This window comes from Pinus tabuliformis, chromosome 7, assembly GCF_031772625.1.
Source record: "Pinus tabuliformis cultivar Carrire ecotype Pingquan chromosome 7, CPIR1, whole genome shotgun sequence".
NCBI lineage: Eukaryota > Viridiplantae > Streptophyta > Pinopsida > Pinales > Pinaceae > Pinus > Pinus tabuliformis.
In genome coordinates this window covers 153,195,395-153,219,447 of record NC_142293.1, presented here as the reverse complement: position 1 = coordinate 153,219,447, position 24,053 = coordinate 153,195,395, and the positions used below count along the sequence as shown (strand labels likewise).

The window sequence follows — 24,053 nt, the reverse complement described above, 5'->3', positions numbered from 1 at the left end:
ATAATTCTTTTCACTTCTCTCCCTTGTCATTGCAATACATATAAAAATATCCCTCTTTCTATGAAAAAATACAGGGAATTCATGGGAGGATGCACAACACCTTAACCTCCGGTTGGATTCACATTGGAAGGGAGTAAGGCTCACAGAATGGCAAAGGTCAAATGTCATCCCATTTTATATACACTTAATTTTACTATTTAGTTATGTTCAACATTATCACTGCTAGGTAATCATATCATAGGTTCATTAGTTTTAGATTGCATTGAATTTCTGACTGGAGTTTAGTGCTAGAGCTAACAAGTGTAAACACTTTAGGGGAGGGGGGGACATTACCATCGTCCAAATATTCAAGTGTATGTCTTCACTCATAGAAAAGTTTCTCTGTAAGATAACTTGCCTTTTGTACATATTATATTCTATAATGGTCTTGTGCATAAAAATAACTTATGAACGTTCTCAAATCCATAGTCACATCCCCTAGAACAGCTAAAAAACCAGAAAAATGTATTGGGAAATATATTAACATTGACTCTAATCCGGAAGTCTTTTAGCTGTTTGTGACATTTCAAAACATTTAACGAATTAAAACATGGTTTGAAATTTTGACATTGAGCATACAGAGATACAGTTAATCAGACAAAAATGAACTGTGTATGAAATGTGTTTGTTGGCAGAGAATAAAGTAAACAATGGATGAAGGGATATGACAGTAGTTTTAACTTCTTTGCAGTGAAGCAGAAATTTACTTATTTGGAGGGTGTATCAGTTCATGGAAGATTCCAAATGGAAAGGATCTTCTTTTTGTGCGACCGGATGCTGTTTTCAATGGCCAAAAACCAATCAGGTTTTCGCTTGTCCTTCACATAATCTTTTTAATGTCATAATGCAAATCGATACGTAAAATATGAGTTTGAGAAACGATTTCTGGGTTTTGGAGAACTCCTGTGTTTTAGCCTCTCCACAAAGTCTCCCTAAAATGGCTGGAACTTATCCCTTTGGTTCATTGTCTTCTTTTCTTGAATTATTGGAAAGTTTGGGCTGTTTGCAGGTGAAACATTGTACTCTTTCTGCTGCTGTTTTCTACTTTCTTTTACAGCAGCCTTAATGTTGAAAATTCACATTGTAAATATCTGAGAAACCTTCTAGGTTGAAGGTGAAATTTCTGTTTTGCATTGAATTTGATTTCTGAGAAATATCCACATGGGTAAGTCAAACTTGCCTAATGTCTAGGAGTAAGATTGCCTATGATCTGACAAACTTTCTATGTTGAAATTTGAAATTTCTGTTTTGCATTAAATTTTGATTTCTGAGAAATTTCCACAAGTAAAACTCTATTGCCTATTGTCTAGAAGTAAGATTGCCTATGACCACAAGTCACTTAATTGATATAAGCTGACACGTCAATAAAGTCAGGTTTTATTAAGAACACATTAGAGTTTAACATTGAATGAAATACATTGCATCTTGTCTGCAGACATTCTCTAGTCTATCTACTGATTTTCTTAGAATGTTTAGACTTTTACGTTTTATTCATCACCAAGTCTAATATCTTTTACTTTTATATTTACACACTTCGTTATACATGAGCTTTGTCAATTTTGCAGTGGAGGCATCCCACATTGTTTTCCTCAGTTTGGACCAGGTACAATACAACAGGTAGAATCATTACTGCCTGTGATCTAATGAGCTATTTAACATTTCAACTTGCTGCTTTTCTGTTTCCCAGTTTATTTGTTCTATCAAAACTATACAATATGTTGAAGGGTTTGAAACTTTGAATCACTTTTGTATACTTAGGCTATACATTGTTTTTTTTAAATATGATTTACTAATATGAAACTAATTGGAAATTGCATGCTTTACTTGTTCTATAAACATCACTTACACAATGTCTATTGAGGTCCAATCAGTCTATTGTCATTCACCCCTTTAACTTGGGAGCATTATCCATGCCTATTTTACTGACATTTCATAAGTTTTACGCTGTTTTCTGGTAGTCCTATTAATATGGCATTTCTTTGGGAGGTATGAATTTCATTGAAGCTTTTGAGTGTGTTTTGATTTGTCATTTCATTTTTCATTGTAGAAGAGTTTATTTTCTGAATTGGAAGAAATACATATGGTACAGAAAAGTGGATGGGAGAGAGCTCACTATCAAGATTTGTTACAATCATAGGCTTACAATATGGCTAATGCGAGGTTGAAAATAAAAAAGACAGAAAGGTGATGTAAACAACTTATAATTTAGTTATGAATAGCAGGCTTAGAGAGCTCAATCTGGTTGAAGGTTAACCGAGGGTTCATGTTACACTCAGCCGAGTTTTCCTCAATTGCTTTATAACATTAGATTTATAAAGATGCTTTGCTCTGACATTTAATCATGATCTATCATTGACTTTTTCTCTAATAATCTGTTGCGCCTTCCAAATTTCTATATAGACTTGTCAATCCAATTAGATCCATATTACTTCAACTCACATTTATAAATCCTAGTGCCATTTTTGCATGATGTTATATCCAAATAAATTGCTTTACATACTTCTAAATAGATTAATTCAGAATAACCAATTATGAGATCATTAAAAGAGATGGGAATAGGAAGGGAAAAAGACAGATTTTAGTCAAGTTAGTTTGATTTATCTTTAACAGAGTTGCTTAACAGGACCCTGCATAAAATAGGCTGTTACTTAGATAAGACTTGCCTTATGCTAGCCTTGTAAAACTGGCTCTTAATCTGCATCCTGTATTGCAGTAGATTGTTGTTTTAGCCTTTTTATCGTTTATGCTAACCTATGGTAGACTCAGTTTCTCTAGAGAGTAAATTTTTGTCATCTTATCATTCTGCACTGTGGTAAGTGACTGTGAACAACTAGAAGGACATCTGCGAAGGGAACTAACTCAGCATTCAAGGACAATAACAATATATTTAATACATTTGTTATAGCCATTGACACAATGAAGTGCTATTCTTCATAATATTATATTGCTGATTTTAATGTGTATAATCAGGGTTTCTTCATGCTTTCTCTTCAACTATTGTAATTACATGTGTCTATTTACTATTAAGAGAAACTTGCTAAAACTTTCAATTTATGATATTTGGATTGGAACTCAATGATCTAACCTAGAACTGAAAACAAATATCTGATGAAGCACCAATCAAAACTTTTTTCTTTTAAAAACAAATATGGTAGAAGTGTAGATCAGGGATAAAAATACAACATATCTGAATTTGGGATTAGTCCACTAAGTAACAAATACATAACAAATATTCCTGCTGAAAATTGAAAGTGGAAGCTCAAAAATTGCAAAAGCAATCACATAACTTCATTGACCATGAAAGAATGGTTACAATGTGTTATCGCTGCCCAACCCACACCTCAGGTCACATGGAAGAAATCTTCAATCCACTGTGTGGCCTTGGGGCTAATGTTGATGGAGAAAAAGAATTAAATGAGCTGTGGCATAGGAGGATGGGTCACTTATATCATGGGGCATTACGGATGCTCAAGGAAACTGTTATGGGGGTTCCAGTACTTACTACCAAGCATGATGATACATGCAGAGGCTGCGTGCTAGGCAAGTACGCCAAAGCAGCATATTCCAGAAGCAACAAAAGAGCTAAGAGTGTATTGGGGTTAATACACTCAGACATTTGTGGTCCAATGTCTATAAGGGCCATCAGTGGCGCTGAGTATTTTGTTACCTTCATAGATGACCATTCCAGGAAAACTTGGATCTATTTTTTAAGAACCAAGGATGAGGTCTTTGATCGGTTTAAAGAGTTTAAGGCTCTAGTGGAAAACCAGACAGGAAGGAAGATCAAGATATTGCGCTCAGACAATGGCGGAGAATACATGGATAAGAACTTCACTGATTTCTGTGCAAAAGAAGGGATCCGAAGAGAATGGACAACACCCTATAATCTAGAACAAAATGGAGTCGCAGAAAGGAAGAACAAAACTATTATTGGAATAGCAAAGGTGATGCTATACGATGAAAATCTACCCAAGTTTTTGTGGGCAGAAGCATGCAGCATGACTGTACACATTTAGAATAGGACTCCTCACAGGGCTTTAAGAAAGAAGATGCTAGAGGGAGTTTTCACGGGAAAGAAGCCAGAAGTAAGTCACCTCAGAATATTCGGAAGTGTAGCTTATTTCCATATTCTCGAAGGGAAGTGGAGCAAGTTAGAGCAGAATGTTGAAGTTGGGTATCTAGTAGGTTACAACGAGACTTCAAAGGCGTATCGGATCTACATTCCGAGTAGTACGAAGATTGTAGTAAGATGGGATGCAAAGTTCATGGAAGATAGAGCCTTTAGGAAATCTTGTGAGATGCCGTTTGAAGAACAGGATGAGGATGCTCCTCTAGTCCATCCACAAGGATTAGATCTGGCAGGAAGACAAGGGTCTTGTTCAAGCATGGTAACCAGTACTAACATCTCCTCAAGAGAAGAGGAGCTAGGAGTGTCACATCAGGTACAACAACAGGAAGAGGAACAGATGGAACTTCCCACCACCAATGGAAGAACTAGCCGAGAAGTACGACAGACTTTGAGGGATGCAGAGGAATTCATTGGAGCTCCTAGAGCCGAGAAAAGGCAGCGAAAACAACCTAACAGGTACCAAGCATTGGTAGCTTAGGTCGAAGAACCCTCTAGTTTTCAAGAAGCCGTACAACACCAGGTATGGGTGGATGCCATGGTAGAAGAATACAATTCTATCATGACAAATGATGTCTGGGAAATTGTACCAAGACCATAGAACATATCAGTTGTAGGTTCGAGATGGATCTACAAGATCAAGTATGCTGCAGATGGCAACATAGACAAGTACAAGGCTAGGTTTGTCGCAAAAGGATATGCACAAAATGAAGGAATAGACTATGAGGAAACCTTTGCCCCAGTAGCTCAGTATACCTCTATCAGATCCATTATATCCCTTGTAGCTCAAATGGGATGGGAGATTCACCAAATGGATGTCAAGACAATGTTCTTGAATGGGGTGATAGAAGAAGAGGTATATATCAAACAACTAGAAGGTTTCGAAACACATGAAAAGAGAACTCATGTGTGTAGGTTGAAGAAAGCCTTGTATGGGCTAAAACAAGCACCCAGAGCTTGGTATGGTCGAATTGACAGCTACTTACAACAGTTGGGATTCATCAAGAGTGATGCCGATCCCAATCTTTATTATCTGCTGGTAGAAGGTGAGCCGTTAATTCTAGTATTGTATGTGGATGATCTATTTTTGACAGGATCATCCAGACTCATAGAGGATTATAAGAAGAACTTGGAAACTGAGTTTGATATGAAGGATTTGGGGCTAATGCACTATTTTATGGGATTGGAAGTTTGGCAGCAGGATGGTGAGATCTTCCTTGGCCAAGGAAGATATGCATCAGAAATTCCGAAAATATTCAGAATGCAGGATTGTCGATCTATGACTACGGCTATGATTACCAATTGGAAGAAAATAGATGCTTCAGGAGACAAGGAAGTGGACCCCACCTTATACAGACAACTCATTGGGTCACTTATGTATATGGTCAACACCAGGCCAGACTTATGTTATGTTGTCAACATTCTTAGTCAGTTCATGGTGGAACCAAAAAGGGCACACTAGGCAACAACAAAGCGCATTCTCAGATATGTGAGGGGAAAAGTCAATTTTGGATTAAGGTACACCAAGGGAAATGATATTGAATTGAGTGGATTCACTGATGCAAATTAGGTAGGAAGTTCAGTAGACAGGAAAAGTACCACTGGGTATTGCTGTTAGTTTTTGGTAGCATTGGAAGTGCTCTAGCCTTGAAAATTGGTGGAGAGGCTAAGGCACATGAGTTCTAAAGAACCCGCAAACCGTTTGGTGAAATTCCACTAGGATTGTATTTTATTAAAATATTTAATATTTTTAATGGCGTTCCTAAGTCTAAACTTAGGGAAATTAAAATATTAATGGGTATTAATCAAAATATAGGTGAGAATGATCTAGAAGGCGGATCAAGTCATGTTTTAATCTTAGCCGTTGATTAGAGAGTTAATCTCGGCCGTTGAAGACTCAACAGGAAAGTATAAAATGGAGGCTTGGGGTTCATTTGGAAATACACAGAGAGATTGAGGAAATCGATTTTATGAGGTGAGAAGTTCTAAGTAGGAAATCGACTGGGGAGATCTTGCAGTTGAGGGGCAGAGAGAATTCGGGAGGACTTTCTCGAAAATACAAAACAAAGAGGTAGAGAGAGCTTACAGAGAGGCAACGAAGTTGCTGGGAGAGGTGATGCAGAAAAGCTGCCTGTCACGCAAAATCTAGAACTGCTAGAACAACCGAAACTGCCGGAACAACCGGGAGAGATGACGTAGAAAAGCTGCCTGTCACGCAGAATCCAGAACTGCCGGAATAGATGAAGCTGCTGGAACAACCGTGAGAGTTGATGCAGAGGGCAAAGAAGGTGGCGCAGGGCTGACGCAGAGCCAACGCAGAAATAGCCGGGGTTAGCCAGTGTTGTGCTGGATCAGTCGGAATTCTGCCTCGTGAAGTGAGGTAAAATTCACTCAGGTTTTCCGCCAGTATTTTTTCCGTAAAGGATTGCTAGATGAGCATCCTAGATTTGTATTCAAATATTTCTCCTGCATAATAATAAACCCTCAAAGCTGCTGCACCAGATTTCCCGCATTAGGTTTTTCCGAGGACTATTGTGTCCAAAAATAAGTGTGTACTATGTATCTTGTTCTTTGCTCTGTTTTATGTTTCATGAGATCAAATATTTAATTAGTGTAGGCTACAGAAGTAATTTGCCTTAGTATTTAGAAGAATAACTTGGTTAATGTATATTAAAAATCAAGTAGGTGAAGTAGATTCAGATTTGTTGCAGTAGGGTTTCCTTTGAGTGTAGGAATTTTCAGATGGTATCAGAGCATTGATTTTGAAACAGGAAGAGGAGATCCAGTGCTGAGCAGTGAGGCTGAAAGTTGCACTTGGCAGCAATTCGAATCCCCTTGAAGGGATTGTGCAATCCTTGTTGGGAAACAGATCTGAGGAAATCTCTCTTTGAGTGAGACGACAGAGAAGTACGATTTCCAGTTCATGAGTTTGCAGAGGCAGAGGGAGTGACACAGAGCCTCAACGTATTTCTTGAAGGGCGCAGTTTCTGCCGGGGTAGAAATCCGCTGGAAAAGAACAAAGACGCATAGAAGGGGAATTTTCTCCTCAGAGAACTTTCCACCAGAAAGTTCGAATTTCTCACTTGTTGAGCAGCTGAGCAGTGCTAAGTAGTGACTAGAGGAGTCAGTTCGACAGTTGGGTGAGATGGCATCGCATGGGCTCAGAGATCAAGACAGGTTGGAAGGTGCTTCCAACTATGTCATATGGAAGACCAAAATCTTAGTTGTTTTGGAGGAATATGATCTCGAGGCCTATGTCAAAAGTGTTGTAGCTGTTCCCGCTGACAATGATGGAAAGAAGAAGTACAAAGCCGAGTAGGGGAAGGCAAAGAGGCTCATTCTCGATGGAGTTCGAGATCATGTGGTCTCACACTTGCAGGGCAAGGATACATCCTGAGAGATGTGGGAAGCCTTGTCATCTCTGTATGAAGGCTCTTCTGAACAATGGAAGATGTATTTAGAGCAGAAGTTGCAACGAACTTTGATGCAGAAAGGAGAAGGGGTGAACCTCTATCTTCAGCGTCTTCAAGACACTCGAGACTAGCTTGCTGTAGTGGGGTCCACTCCTCAGCGAACCGCGATGGTGAGGATAGCCCTGAATGGAGTCTCAGAAGAATGGCAAGTTTTCGTCCAAAGCATATTGGGCAGGGAAAAACTACCTTCATGGGAGGAGATGTGGGCGACTCTTCAACAGGAGGAGTTAAGGAGGGACCTAGTGAAGGTCAACCTCAATGGTAGCAGTGGGAGTGGTGCAAAGATGAAGGAGGAGGAGGAGAACGCAACTCTAGCATTGAAGGGGCAACAGAAGCCGAAGCGAAAGGACATTTCGAAAGTGAAATGTTTCAGTTGTGGCGAGATGGGCCACTATGCACCCCAGTGTCCTTTGAAGAAAAAGGACAAGGATGAGAAACATGATCCTAAGACTGCTTCAACAAAGCTTGACGAGGATGAATATGCCATGAATGCTCACGCATCTCCAGGCGGGAGATGGGGCGATATTGAGCTGTAGTCAGGAGGACTACATGTGGGCAAAATCCTTGGGGAGTCCACCTCTTGGATCAATTCCTTGCTACGGGAGCCCAAGATTTAGCAGTAGTGAGATGGACTTAGTGTCAGATGATGCAGTGGATTGTTTGGAGGACATGTGCAGTAGCTTGGGATTAGAGACTGATCACTGCAGAGCAACGTTGGCAGCAGTGCAGGAGTCAGCTGTAGCACAGAAGATTCAGAGGGTTAGAATCAACGACAGTCAGATTCCAACATTCATTGTATTATGTTGAACACAGTTAAGTTCAGCTAATTTTGGAAAATTTTATTTTATTTTATTTTTATTTGTATTTGTATTTGTATTTTAATTTTCTATTTTCTATTTTCTTTTTCTATTTCTATTTTCTATTTTCTATTTTCTATTCCTATTTTCTATTTCCTATTCCCCATTCCCCATTCCCATTCCCATTCCCATTCCTATTTCTAGTTTCTTTTTCTATTTTCATTTCTATTTCTATTTTTCTTTTTCCATTTCCATTTCCATTTCCCTTTCCATTTCCCCTTCCCCTTCCCCTTCCCCTTCCCTTTCCCTTTCCCATTCCCTCCCCTTCCCCTTCCCCTTTCCTTTCCCCTTTCCCCTTTCCCTTTTCCCTTTCCCTTTCCCGATTTCCATTTCCATTCCCCTTCCCATTCCCCTTCCCCTTTCCTTTCCCTTTCCCTTTCCCTTTCCCTTTCCCGATTTCTATTCCTATTCCTATTCCTATTCCCATTTCCATTTCCATTTCCATTTCCCTTTCCCTTTCCCTTTCCCTTTCCCTTTCCCTTTCCCTTTTCCCTTTCCCTTTCCCTTTCCCGATTTCTATTTCTATTTCTATTCTTTTTTCTTTTTTCTATTTCCCTTTCCCTTTTCCCTTTCCCTTTTCCCTTTCCCTTTCCCTTTCCCTTTCCCTTTTCCCTTTTCCCTTTCCCTTTCCCTTTCCCTTTTCCCTTTCCCTTTCCCTTTCCCTTTCCCGATTTCTATTTCGATTTCTCTTTCTCTTTCTCTTTCTCTTTCTCTTTCCATTTCCATTTCCATTTCCTTTTCCTTTTCCTTTTCCTTTTCCTTTTCCATTTCCATTTCCCCTTCCCCTTCCCCTTCCCCTTCCCCTTTCCCGATTTCTATTTCTATTTCTATTTCTATTTCCATTTCTATTCTTTTTTCTTTTTTCTATTTCTGTTTTCTATTTTTCTATTTATTTATTTATTTATTTTTTTCAGTTGCTTCTCTCAGCTCTCAGCAACTGAGTTGCAGTACGAATGCAGTGTTAGCAGTGGCAGTGTTAGCAGTAGTAGATGCAGTGTTTGAGAGGGAGTTGTAGTACAAATGCAGCAATGGCAGTGGCAGTGTCATGGGTAGCAGTACAGTTGCAGCAGGAGCACAGTGTTGGTGGCAACAACAGTGCAAGCAAGGAGGTGCTTAAGAAACATAGCAACATGTAGGCGGACATTGTTGCTAGAACACTTTCCTCGCTAAGAGGGAGTGTTAGTTTTCGGTAGCATCAGAAGTTCTTTAGCCTTGAAAATTGGTGGAGAGGCTAAGGCACATGAGTTCTAAAGAACCTAAAAACCATTGGTGAAATTCCACCCGGATTGTATTTTATTAAAATAATTAATACTGTTAAAGGAGTTCCTTAGTCTAAACTTAGGGAAATAAAAATATTAATGGGTATTAATCAAAATATGGGTGAGAATGATCTAGGAGACATATCAAGTCATGTTTTAACCTTAGCCATTGATTAGAGACTTAATCTCGATCGTTGAAGACTCAACAGGGAAAGTCTAAAATGGAGGCTTGGGGTTCATTTGGAAATACACACAGAGAGATTCAGGAAATCGATTTTCTGAGGTGAGAAGTTCTCAAGAGAAAATCGATTGGGGAGCTCTTGCAACTGAGGGGCAGAGAGAATCCGCGAGGACTTTCCAGAAACTACAGAACAAAGAGGCAGAGAGAGCTTGTAGAGAGGCAGTGCAGTAGTTGGGAGAGGTGACGTAGAAAAGCTGCTTGTCATGCAGAATCCAAAACTGCAGGGAACTGCCAGAACAACTGGGAGAGCTGACATAGAGGCAACACAGTGGCTGGGAGAGCTGACGCAGAAAAGCTGCTTGTCATGCAGAATGCAGAACTATCGGAACAACCGAAACTACCGGGAACTGCTAGAACTATCGGTAATTGCCAGAACAACCGGGAGAGGTGACGCAGAGGGAAGAGAAGGTGACACAGAGCCAATGCAAAAATAGCCGGGTTAGCCAGTCTTGTGCCGGATTAGTTGAAATTCTATCGAGTGAAGTGAGGTAAAACTCACTCAGATTTTATGCTAGTATTTTCTTCATAAAGGATTGCTAGATGAGCATCCTAGATTTGTATTTAGATATTTCTCCTGCATAATAATAAACCCTCAGAGCTGTTGCACCGGTTTTCCCGCATTGGGTTTTTCCGGGGACTATTGTGTCCAAAAATAAGTGTCGTATGTATCTTGTTCTTTGCTCTGTTTTCTGTTTCATGAGATCAAATATTTAATTAGTGTAGGCTGCAGAAATAATTTGCTTCAGTATTCAGAAGAATAAATTGGTTAATGTATATTAAAAATCAAGTAGGTGAAGTAGATTCAAATTTGCTGTAATAGGGGTTCCTTCGAGTGTAGAAATTTTCACAATTGCTTCGGAATTGGATCTGGGATGACCTCCTGGTGCAATAAGAAGCAGAAGTTTGTAGCTCCGAGCTCTGCTGAAGCTGAGTACATGGCAGCTAGCAAAGCAACATGTGAAGCTATATGGCTCAAGAAACTGCTTGTAAATTTATTTAAGAGAAGGATGGAAGCAATAGTGATCTTCTGTGATAATCAGAGTTGTATCAAGCTCTCCGAAAATCTAGTATTTCATGATCGCTCCAAACACATTGATATTGGGTGTCACTGTATCAGAGACTGCGTTCATCGTGGAGCGGTATAGTTGGAGTACACTCCCACAGGAAATCAGGTGGCAGACATACTTACCAAGGCTCTAGGAAGAGAAAAGTTGTTCAATTTCAGGAACAGATGGGTATGTTGGAAAATCCCTTTCAATAGAATGATGCAATATTTGAGAGGGAGTTGTAGTATAGATGCAGCAGTGACGGTAACAGTGTCATGGGCAGCAGTAGCACAGTGTTGGTGGCAGCAACCGTGCAGAAAGGAAGTGCTTCAGAAACAAAGCAACATGCAGATGGACATTGTTGCTAGAGCACTTTCCTCGCTAAGAGGGAGAGTTAGGTTTTGGTAACATCAGAAGTGCTTTGTCCTTGAAAATTGCTGGAGAGGCTAAGGCACATGAGTTCTAAAGAACTCATAAACCGTTTGGTGAAATTCCACCCGGATTGTATTTTTTTAAAATAATTAATATTTTTAATGGGGTTCCTAAGTATAAACTTAGGGAAATTAAAATATTAATGGGTATTAATCAAAATATGGGTGAGAATGATCTAGAAGGCTGATCAAGTCATGTTTTAATCTTAGCCGTTGATTAGCGACTTAATCTCGGCTGTTTAAGACTCAATAGGAAAAGTATAAGATGGAGGCTTGGGGTTCACTTGAAGATAGATAGAGCGATTTTCCTAGGGTAGGAATTGCTAAGGAATTCAAACCAGTGATCAAGCAGAGAGGATCAGAGGCAACACTGGAAGGAAGTGATTTCCAGTTCCAGTGAATACATAGAGAGAGATACTAGAGGCAACGCTGGTCCAAGAAGGGACAACGCAGTCGCTGAAGGAGATTGACATGGAGGGTCAGTGCAAAATCTGGAGGAGGTTGACGCAGAAGTGATGGGGATGGGCAACGTTTAGTGCCGGGAATCACAATAGTTGATTGGCAGGAGAAATCTCGATTTCTCAGTAGCAGAAGCAACAACAGTCTAGGTTGACGCAGTCAGAGGGAGCCTCCACGTAGAAATCATGTAGAGCCTGTGTAGGCTCACGTAGGGACTACGCAGTGGGCTGGGGACAAAGCAATCTCCAGAATTAGTGTGAGAGAATTCTCAGTTATTTTCTCTGAGTGGATTGCCGTTTTTCTCTAGGGTATCCAAATTGTATTCAGATATTTACTGCCAATAATGAGAATCCTTAGATCTACTGCACGGTTTTCGCACATTGGGTTTTTCTGAGGACGATTGTCCAAAAACAAGTGTGTCAATGTGATTGTTCATATGCTGATGTTTCTTTTGCCTTTTAATTTTCAGTGCCTAATTTGTGAAATCTGCAATTGAATTTATTTTGGTATTTACTGAAGCTTTGGTGAATAACTTATTATAAATAAGTAGGAGAAATAAATCAACTATTGCAACAAATTTTCACAAACATATCTTACCATTTATTAGCACAACATAGGAAAACCCGTAGCTAGGACATACCATAAATCAATGAACATGGAACACCTTGAGTTGCACCCCAAAGTATTTATTTTGATAGAAAAATAGTTCCCAGTGGGACAATAGTTTACATGAATGCTTCAACAACAATTTCTTAGCCAGAAATCAGACCCCTAGATACTCAAATGACTCTAATTTATAGATAAATCCTCCAAGTGAAAAATAACAGTTAGTTTCATTAATCCTTGTCAAAATAATTTTGATTGTCGAAAAATACTTGATCATCTTTTAATCTTAGTCGTTGAATTTTTATTTTTGAGGAATTTTCTAATTTATCATTTAATTCCATTTTTATTAGCTCAAAATTAATTATTTTGAGCTAATTTCCTCAAATATTTGACTTTGACTTGATCACCAAGGTCCAAGGGTCAATTTTTTCTTGAAATATTCAATATTCCCTTGGTTGAAAACCTCCAAAAATTAATTCTTTTAAGGCCCACTGATCTGGAATTTATCCAGGACAAAGAATTAAAGGTATTACAGACTCATGTGCATGGATGTGCCTATGTTACTTTATGCAATGGATCAATAAGATTGCAAAATACATAGACACTGAGGCAGTTAGAGAAAACATAATAGGAAAACATGTAATACAACAAGTTTAATAAGGAGTTCACCCAATGCTCCTGGGCTACGTCTCTTGGTCCAACTTTCAGTGGTGGCCTCTCTATTATGTTTTCAAAGCAGAGTTTCTTTACAACAGTAAGCTCAATTCGAGTCTCACTCAACAGATATGAATCAGTAGGATTGGAGTACACAGACTCTCCTTACTGGTACTTGACCTCTACTGGTCACAGTAGTATGAGTCCAATCTGAAACTCATACATGACAGGCCTATGCCGAGGAGCTCACTTGAACCTCTCAAGCTTTCTCTGGAGTGCACAGACTCTCTGACTCTCTCTGGCTCTGTCTGGCTCGATGTTGCCTTCAGGTCAGCTCGGCTTCTTCTCTTTGTTCTCTGCTCTTAGCTTTCTGCGTCTAACTCCTCTCTCAATCTCTCTGTTTCTGCCAGTTCATGGCTTTAAAGCCAGTCTGCTTTCTGTTGGTTCGTTTTTGCTTCCCGACGTTCTGGTTTTCCTGCCTCTGTCCGTTCAAACTCCCCTGTTCTGTGTCATCATCACTGTGTAACGCTTCACAGGGAGGTGGCCGCCTATTCTGTAACGGTTGAGTGCATTAGGTTCCTTGGACACATTTGAACGGTCGTTATTTCCATTTGCTCCAAGATGCCCGCGAAACACGAATCTTTTGCCAACTCATCGTCCACGTCGGACTTCAAATCCCATGTAATCTTGCTTTACAACTTTGTCAAATCTGGTCATTTATTGGGACGCGCCTCCGCTGTTGATCTGGGTCCCCTAGATCCTACAGTCGTCGTTCATATCAGGTGGGTAAGTAGCATGACGTTTACCCGTCCGATGTGAGCGGTTTTCTCTCTCTTCCGCCGGACGTGTGTCACTCAGTGTGTGGCATCGGGCGGAACTCGGTCAAAACTGCTTACCGCCTCGAGGCCTTCTGATATCCTGTCGGTTTTGTGGAATCCACGGAACCGAATTTATTACTCTTCTGCATTTCATAACCATTTCGGGTCTGGGCACTTCGGGGCTTTCCTTCACTGAGGGGGACGCCTTGCACTAATTGCGTATTAGAAACCACCCACGTTTCTTGAATTAGCCTCTGGTTTTGCCAATTTGCGCCAACGCGCGTTACCATGGGCCAACGGTCTATGCGCTCGATCGAGGGTTCTCGTTGCTCCAAGCTGATCACAATTGCAACTGTCACGAGGATTCCTTCTAATAGCTTGATATTTCTAAGACTTGAATCTGTTTGGCATAATTTGAACGAGTTTATGAAAACTTAGAGAGTGTTTAGGATCCAATTCGGATCACGGCCTTCCCACTGAAAAAGCATTTGGACCCCAAAAGTTTATTTTTAAGCATTAGTCAAGTGAGGGTACTGATTCCTTGCTTGCCCAATTTCTATCCATTTCGCACTGCTTGGTTTTGAACCTTTGAGTCCAATCCTGAGGTACTCAACATCCCCTCTGCGCGTAGTTCTCACCTTCCTGTCCAAAACTGTATCTTCTTGCAATTCATTAAGATATTCAGGCAACAGATCATCAATAGAAGGCAATTGACTCTGCGCTTCGGGATTTTCAATTAATGAAGGTTCAAATAATCTCAAGCTGCCTGCATTAACAACTGAGTAGATGTGCATGTAAGCTGGTAAATCAAGGCGAAAAGCATTCTCACCAATTTTCTCAAGTATCTTGAAAGGTCCATACCTTATTGGCTTCAGCTTCTTACCTTCACCTTGCATTCTGTCTTTGCTGATATACAACCAGACTTGATCACCAACTTGGAAACTATGCTCCATCCGATGCTTGTCATGCCTTGCCTTGTACTTGGCTTGGTTCTTTTCCAGCGGTTCCTCTACTGCATGGTGAATCTCTTGAATTTGTTCGATGAACTTGATTGCCTTGTCCACATCACTGTGTCCATCAACCGCTATGTCTTTACCAAAGACAAAATCCAAGGGAGACCTTGGTGTGAAACCAAAACAGGTCTCAAAAGGAGATCTTTGTGTAGAAGAATGTTTAGCTCGGTTGTAAGCATGCTGCACATAACATAAGTGTTCATCCCAAAGCTTAGGATGCTTGCTGCAATAGCCTCTGAGCAATTGGATCTCTGTCCTGTTGACTACTTCTGTTTGGCCATCTGTTTGTGGATGAAAAGTTGTGCTCTTCTTCAGCCTGGTGTCCATCAATTCCCACAAACTTGACCAAAATTTCCCAACAAATCGGGTATCTTGATCAGATATAATGGAAGTGGGTAATCCAAAATGAATCCATACATGTTGAAAGAACAACTTTGCAGTTTGTTCAGCTGTAATTTGTTTGTTACAAGGTATTAAAATACACATTTTGCTGAACCTATCTACAACAACATATAAATAGTCATGACCTTTCCTAGATTTAGGCAGTCCTCCAACAAAGTCCATGGAAACACTTTCCCAAGGATGAGAAGGAACTGGTAGTGGAGTGTACAAGCCTAATTTTCTATTGTTGGGCTTGCTTTTAGCACACATGGTACACCCTCTTACATATCTAGAAACTGTCTCATTCATTTTTGGCCAATAACAAAATCTTTGCAGCTGTGCAACTGTTTTACTTACACCAAAGTGACCTGATATTAGAGAAGTGTGTGCCTCTCAAATTATCTTTACTCTTTCAATTTGTGGAATGCATAGCTTCCCAAAATGATACAAGAGCTGGTCCTTAACATGATAATCCAATTCTTCTACTTGTTTTCCATGACCTAAAGTTGCATATACATCTTTAAAATCTATATTTTGAGCATACTGTTCAATGTAGCTTTCATGCAATACTGAATTATGCTTAAGTATAGTGGATGCATTTATGATTGGTCTGGACAACATATTTGCAACTTTATTGTGTATGCCCTTTTTATACCTGATGACTAGATGAAATTGTTGTAGAAAACCCATCCATCTATAATGTCTTGATTGCTGCAACTTAGTTTGGGAGTGTAAATATTGAAGTGGTTGATGATCAGTATGTATAACTGTCTCTTTGCCCATTAAATAATGTTTCCACTTTTTCACACTCTGTACTAATGTATACAATTCTTTATCATATGTGGGATAGTTAACTGCTGCAAAATTAAATGTCTCAAAATGATAACATATGCATTTACTGTGCTGCATCAACACTGCTCCCATAGCATAGTCACTGGCATCCGTTTCAATCTCAAATGGTCTTTGAAGATCGAGCAGTGCTAGTACTGGTGCTGTACTAATATTTTCTTTCAAGGTGTCGAAGGCTTTCTGCTGTTTGCCTCCCCACTGAAACACCTTGTTCAATCTTGTTAAAGCATGTAAGGGAGCTGCAATTAAGGAAAAGTTAGAAATAAACTTTCTCCAATACTGTGCTGCCCCTAAGAAGCTTCCAACTTTTGTAGCAGATTTGGGTTTATGCCAGTTTACAATGACTGCAACCTTAGAGGGATCTATCTTCAATTCACCACCCCCTACAATATGACCCAAATAATTCAAAGATGTTTTGCCGAATTCACATTTTGAGAGCTTAACATAAAGATTTTCTTTTTTCAAAACATCTAGAGTCTGCTTAACATGCTTTAAATGTTCTTCCCATGTTTTACTGAATATAAGAATGTCATCCAAATATACAATGACAAAATCATTAAGAAAAGGTCCGAGTACATCATTCATTACTCTCATGAAAGTAGTAGGAGCATTAGTTAAGCCAAAAGGCATAACCAACCACTCATACAATCCCTGCTTTGTTTTGAAAGAAGTCTTCCATGCATCTTGCTTTGCAACTCTGACCTGATGATAGCCATTATGCAAGTCCAACTTGGAAAAATAAACAGCTTCCTTTAATTGATCCAATAGATCATCTATGCGAGGAAGGGGATAACAATTTTTGATTGTTATCTTATTCAGTGCTCGGTAATCAATGCACATTCTCCATAAGCCATCTTTCTTTCTCACCAAGACAATTGGAGACCCACATGGTGATGTGCTAGGTCTGATGAACCCCTTCTCGAGCAGCGCCTGTACTTGCTTCTTGATTTCTGCATTCTCTAAAGCGAACAACCTCTACATTCCGATGTTAGGCAATGGAGCATCTTGCTGCAAATTAATATCATGTACTATTTCTTTTTTGGGTGGCAGACCTTCAGGTTCTTGAAACAATATATCATATTCTGAAACGACTTTTTCTGAATCAGCTTGCTGTTTAGCATCACAACCCTCAAATACATTGGTTTTATCAGGTTTCTTTTCCTTTACAACCATCAGCAAAAATTGTTTGTATGAATTTACAATTCTTTTCATCTGTCCTGAATTTATGAGAGTATAATTATTCTTGAGTTTATGAGCTCTTACAATATATTGGATTCCATCTTTAACGAGTTGATACTTGTTCTGAGCTCTATAGAAAATAGCTTTCCTATCATACATGTAAGGACTTCCTAAAACAATTCCACATATATTCAAAGGAACTATATCTAACTCAACCTCATCTACAAATGCTGACCCAAAAGAAAACCTAAGTTTACATTGTCTAGTCACTTGTAGCTGTGCTTTATCACATAACCAACCTAATGGATATGGCTTTTTGTGAGGTGTGGTTAGTAATCCCAACTTCTTTACAATTGCTTCAGAAATGAAATTTACTTGTGAGCCAGTATCAAACAAAGTATCAATCTTTTGATGCTTGGAAACAACTCGAATATGAAAAAGATCATGTATTTTCCTCTCATTTTCTTCATTATCAGTAGATTGTGCAGAATTACTAGTAGATGCTTCAGAATTTTTACCTTTTATACCTATGGCTACATTTGTTGTTTCATCTCCTAAGTCTGACCCCAAATTCTTTTGAATCGCTATAGCAGTCTTCTTCTTCTTGCCCTCGAATTTCTTGGGTCTCAGCTTTGGATGCAGGATCCAGCGTTGTTCATCATCATGCCCATCCTTCTTACTGTTGGACATAGATTGTCATTGATGTCAATATGGCAATATTAGAGGAGCAGACAGAGCCAAGAGGAGCCAAGAGGAGCAGACGGAGCCAAGAGGAACAACAGAACAAAGCCATCGGAGTAGATGGAGATGAGAGGAGCAAATATGCCACAGATAACACTTCGGGAGCAGGCGCTACAATACGTCAAGTGGACCATTGCGATTGCCGATAGCGATTATCGCATCGGGAATTCGGAGCAAAAGTCATACAGTGGTAAGCGGCCCCTTTGCGATCACCGATAGCGATATCGCATCGGACCTCCGCCAAGGGCAACCCCCGATTGCGATGAATTGTTGCGGACTCGACAAGTATATCAACTATTGCTTAATATCATATTGCATCCGCAACGATCGCAAGTCCTAAAGGGATGGCGCGGAAGATGCATAAGGTTTATCGGGCGGGGAGAGCAGGCTTAAGCGGTAAGTAGTAATGCTCGCACTGCCCTTGGGAGTCAAGTGGTATTCGTACACGGGCTCGCGATTCCATTAGAACTGTGACGTGTGGCAGCAGGGAACAGTTGAAAATGCTTTATCGCGAGTTAACATGCGGGTGGTTCGCGGGATCAGGAGGAGCAAACGTCGTCGGATCGCCTAATGAATGATCGAATGACAGATTTAACTTCATGTGTTTTTTTTTTTTGACTGATGTGACAGGAGAACGGCGGAGAAGTTTAACGTCGCTGGATCGCCTGATGAATGGTCGGACGACAGGTTTAATTTCACGTGTTTTTTGACTGATATGACGTGGCATGTGGGACCTCTATATGGCTATAGCCTCGTTTATATGGTTTCCGTGAAGTAATAAGTCTGTGAATAAAAGATTCTCCGACATATATATTTTTCATATACAAGTCGGCCTCTCCTCCCTATGAACATGTCCCTTGGTGATAGGAAGAAGTCATATATATATATATATATGTTGAAACGCTTCATTTCTGGAATTGATCTCGGGCATCTATATTACGAACAAATAACAGTTCACGACTCGTGAACTTGAAAAGAAAAAAGGGGGACCTCTCTAATATTTTTCTTTTTCTTTTTAATAAGCATCATTCCTATTGTAATTTGGCCCCTCTTCCTCTTGAACATGTCCCGTGAAGCATTGGTTAATTCGAGCGCAGAGGAAGCTAAAGCGAATGGAGGAGGGAAGCCAGAAGGTCGAGCGAGTGTTGAGGAAGCCGAAGCTCAAGCGAGGGAGAAGGAAGCCAAAGAGCCAGCGAGTAAGTGGAAACAAATGGACAAAGGCATGAGAATGTATAAAACAATAAAAACAGAGAACTGTTGGTGCCGTTGTGATGGTGAAGAACCAGAGTGTGAGGTAGCAGAAGCAGCAGAGGCAGAAGAGGTAGCAGAAGCAGCGGAGGCTGTAGAAGTAGCAGAGGCAGGAGAGTAGGAGTGAGAGAACCTCAGCTGAATAGAGTGCAACAGCATACCAGTGTATACCAAGGTTGGGTTGGAGCCTCAGAACTGAACAGGACTAAAGTCATTAGGGGTAGGTGCTCCTAAGTGCAGAACCACTGCTAAACAGAGTTGGTGCTCTGGAGGTTGGAGCCTCACTGAAGTCCAAGTTGGAGCTTGGCAACTATTCACAGTCAGATATATACTTATATTGTATTTATTTCATTGCACTGTCTTGAGTTTTAATAAAAGCATTTATTCCAACTGTTGATTTCTGTGTTTTGTGTATGCATATACATATCTATATATGCTTTTGGCAATCACTAGAACAATTAAAAAAAAAAAATAAGAAACACTGATTCACCCCCCTCTTAGTATTTCCAACACTTACAGTGAGTGCACGAAGACTTGGTCTTTTGTACAGTATTGGCTTTCCTCTCTTTCCATTTCTGTTTTCTCTTTTCCTTGCTTTTGCTTGCAGTGGGTTTTGATGATCCCCCAACTTCTGGGTTCACATTCTTTCCTCTAGCTTCTAGATGTGTAGCCTGAACAGATACCTCATCTATGCTAGTGGGATTAAACATGAGAATAGTGTGCTTTAAGTAGCTGTGTAGACGACCTATATACTTCAACAGAGTTTCAGGTGAGTCTAAAGAAATTCCTAGAGTCAAAGCTCTTTTCCTAAATTCTTTAGTGTAACTTTGCACACTTTGCCCTTTTAATTGGCGAAGAGTTTGCTAGCTCATCATGGCTTGCTGCATATAGGCTAGTGGATAGAATTGCTTTTTAATTGCAGAAACAAATTCACTCCAGACAAAAAGAATTTTACCATGTTTCTTCAGGTCAAGTTGTGTCTTGCCTTCCCACCATACCAAAGCAGTGCCTCCAAGGCGTAGGCTGGCCAGCTGAATCTTACTCTTGTCTGAATTGATGCTCTGCACTCTGCAATAAACATCAATCTGTCTAAACCAATTATCCAGCTTCTCTGCATTCAACTCTCCGTCATATATCGGTAAATCAAATTTAACATCTAATTTAATCAAAGATGTTTTCTTTTTGTTTTCAGGGCTACTAGGAGGCGTGGGAAGTTTTTCTTCTTTCCCTTTGCCTTTAGAGTGGTCATGGAGGAGAGATTCTTTTGCTCCTTTATCTTGTTTGGAGTTTGATGAATCTTCAGCTCTACCTTTCTTAAATTCTCTATACATTTCCTCCACCACGGCTTTCATGGTGAGGAAACCATCCATGAATTGGGAGTCTGATTTCAAGGGGTTTTCTTTTGGCATTTTCCTCTTAGAGTTGAATCTTCCAATTTCAAGGTTAGCTTCAACCAACTCTCCTTCTCCTAATTTAAGCTTTGATCTAGTTAGCATTCAACAACAAAATCCAGCACAAGCTTGTCTAACCTTAGTAACCTAGAGCCACTTCATCTGGAATTTATCCAGGACAAAGAATTAAAGGTATTACAGACTCATGTGCATGGATGTGCCGATGTTATTTTATGCAATGGATCGATAAGATTGCAAAATACATAGACACTGAGGCAGTTAGAGAAAACATAATAGGAAGACATGTAATACAACAAGTTTAATAAGGAGTTCACCCAATGCTCCTGGGCTACGTCTCCTGGTCCAACTTTCAGTGGTGGCCTCTCTATTATGTTTTCAAAGCAAAGTTTCTTTACAACAATGAGCTCAATTTGAGTCTCACTCAACAGATATGAATCAGTAGGATTGGAGTACACAGACTCTCCTTACTAGTACTTGACCTCTACTGGTCACAGTAGTATGAGTCCAATTTGAAACTCATACATGATAGGCCTATGCCGAGGAGCTCGCTTGAACCTCTCAAGCTTTCTCTGGAGTGCACAGACTCTCTGACTCTCTCTGGCTCTGTCTGGCTCGATGTTGCCTTCAGGTCAGCTTGGCTTCTCTCTGTTCTCTGCTCTTAACTTTTTGCGTCTAACTAACTCCTCTCTCTGTCTCTTTTCTTCTGTTAGTTCATGGCTTTAAAGCCAGTCTGCTTTTTGTTGGTTCGTTTTCGCTTCCCGACATTCTGGTTTTCCTGCCTTTGTCTGTTCGAACTCCCTTGTTCTGCGTCATCATCATTGTGTAACGCTTCACAGGGAGGTGGCCACCTATTCTGTAACAGTTGAGTGCGTCAGGTTCCTTGGACACATTTGAACGGTCGTTATTTCCGTTTGCTCCAAGATGCCCGTGAAACACGAATCTTCTACCAACTCGTCGTCCACGTCGGACTTCAAATCCCATGTAATCTTGCTTTACAACTTTGTCAAATCCGGTCATTTATCGGGACACGCCTTCGTCGTTGATCTGGGTCCCCCAGATCCTACAGTCGTCGTTCAAATCGGGCGGGTAAGTAGCGTGAATTTTACGCGTCCGATGTGAGCAGTTTTCTCTCTCTTCCGCCGGACGCGTGTCACTCAATGTGTGGCATTAGGCGAGACTCGGTCAAAACTGCTTACTGCCTTGAGGCCTTTCGATATCCTGCTGGTTTTGTGGAATCCACGGAACTGAATTTATTACTTTTTCGCATTTCATAGCCATTTCAGGTCTAGGCACTTCGAGGCTTTCCTTCATTGAGGGGGACGCCCTACGATACGCGATTGGCGCTTTAGTGTATTAGAAACCACCCACATTTCTTGAATTAGCCTCTGGTTTTGCCAATTTGCGCCAGCGTGCGTTACCATGGGCCAACGGTCTACGCGCTCGACGAGGGTTCTCGTTGCTCCACGCTGATCACAATTGCAACTGTCACGAGGATTCCTTCTGATAGCTTGATCTTTCTAAGACTTGAATCTGTTTGGCATAATTTGAACGAGTTTATGAAAACTTATAGAGTGTTTAGGATCCAATTCGGATCACCCACAAATTTTTCACTTGGAGAATTTAATTTTCCTAAGACATTTTTTTTTTTAGACTGTAACGGTTATTGGAATTAGGGCGGCAAACCAGCTGCCGCGTGCTTGAACATTACAACAGATTCTGAATTGACAGTGCTAATGCACAACAGCGTATCTCTCTATTGAACCAGATCCAGGTGAGATCAATCCTCGGATTGCCAGATGACAGAGTTGCGTTACGCCCAGCTCTTTTTGGTCTTGCTCAGGCATGAAATGATGGCTGTCCTTCATGAATACAGAGTCCGCGTTAACCTTTCCTTGAGCCTTCTTCCTACCGGTCCTTCTGCATCCCTGTTCCTTAATCATCACAACTGAAATGAGAGGGCTTGAGCGAAAACGGCATATCGCTTCTACGTCCGAACCTGGGCACCGGCGGGAGGCGCTAACCATAGTAGAAATCCATCAGTATGGTCTGAAATGGAGCCTTCATCTTTAATTTCGTTTCTGGGTGGAAGACTTGAAATCTGAATGACTACTTTAGTCAAATTAATACCCTGTTACCCGGTCTTTGCTTTTTAGATAGGAACAGGCTTTCTGAACAGAATGAGACCACTGATATTGAAAGCTAGGCAATGAGGACTAAATGGGGGCAAATCGAATACAGTGGATTAAGGAATGATGCATTCTTCCTCGTCGGAGTTGACTAACAGGGATCTTCTGTCTCGAATGGAGCCCAAGTTGGCTTCAAGGTCCGCTTGATCATTCAGATGCCTCAGAATGTGAAAGAAATTTATTTTCTGGAACAGAGGTAGGATAAGCCTGATTTTCTTGAAAATGGAGGCTAAGAGGATCTGAGAGGGGATTGTGTTGAGATTCAGAGCTTGAATGATTAGCCTGGAGTCTCCAAAGACTGACAGCTTCAAGATGTTCCTTTTGAGAGCTAGATTGAGCCCTTGCCACAGAGCCAAAGCCTCAGCTCTGTTATTGGATTCGATGCCCAGTCCCCATTGATATCGGAGCTCAGTGGAACCATCCGGTTTCAGAAGAACCCCACCTCCTCCCGCAGCCCCGGGGTTGCCCTTAGAGGCCCCATCGAAGAAGAGGCAATGTTCCTCCAGGACAGAGCGCCATTTAATAAACATCTGTTCTTCCAGGCGGATTTCCCAATTCGCATGGGGGATTGCAAGGGACAGTGGCTTGGTGTCATAGTGTGGAACCAGTTCTTTGAGCCATATCTCCTCCTCGCTGTCCAGATCAGCTTCATTTTTTATTGCCTGTTTGGTGCCCAGAGTTTCTCCCAGTAAAGCTTGGATTTTAGTTATGATTTTGCCCGGTGTACATTTCTCATCCCTGAAAATTCTATTGTTCCTCTCCAACCACAGCTTCCAGCAAGTAAATTTAGGTATCCACATCCAGGCTGTTTTGAGGAGGCTTTTTTTTGAGAGATCAAACGGAGTTAAGGAGGCCCAGTTGTGAAGCAGGGTGTTAATATTACCAGGGATCTCGACTTTGTCAGCTCTTGTTCTCAGGACTCCCCTCCAAACAACACGGGCAACTGGGCATAGCAATAACAGGTGATTAGCGGACTCTTCCTCGGACATACACAGTGGACATCTGGAAGGTCCTTCCATTCCACGTTTTCTCAAG

The 24,053-nt window shown here is 40.7% G+C and overlaps 1 protein-coding gene across 1 annotated transcript in view; it reads left to right on the top strand.

Moving 5' to 3' along the window:
* Positions 1-24,053, top strand: part of LOC149246319 (Galactose mutarotase-like superfamily protein) — a 172,329-nt gene that overhangs the window by 68,283 nt on the left and 79,993 nt on the right. Inside the window, exons 3-4 of the mRNA XM_089457871.1 lie at positions 731-844; positions 1,605-1,656. Of these exons, the coding sequence (XP_089313997.1) occupies positions 731-844; positions 1,605-1,656 (166 nt within the window). The remainder of the gene's footprint in view (positions 1-730; positions 845-1,604; positions 1,657-24,053) is intronic.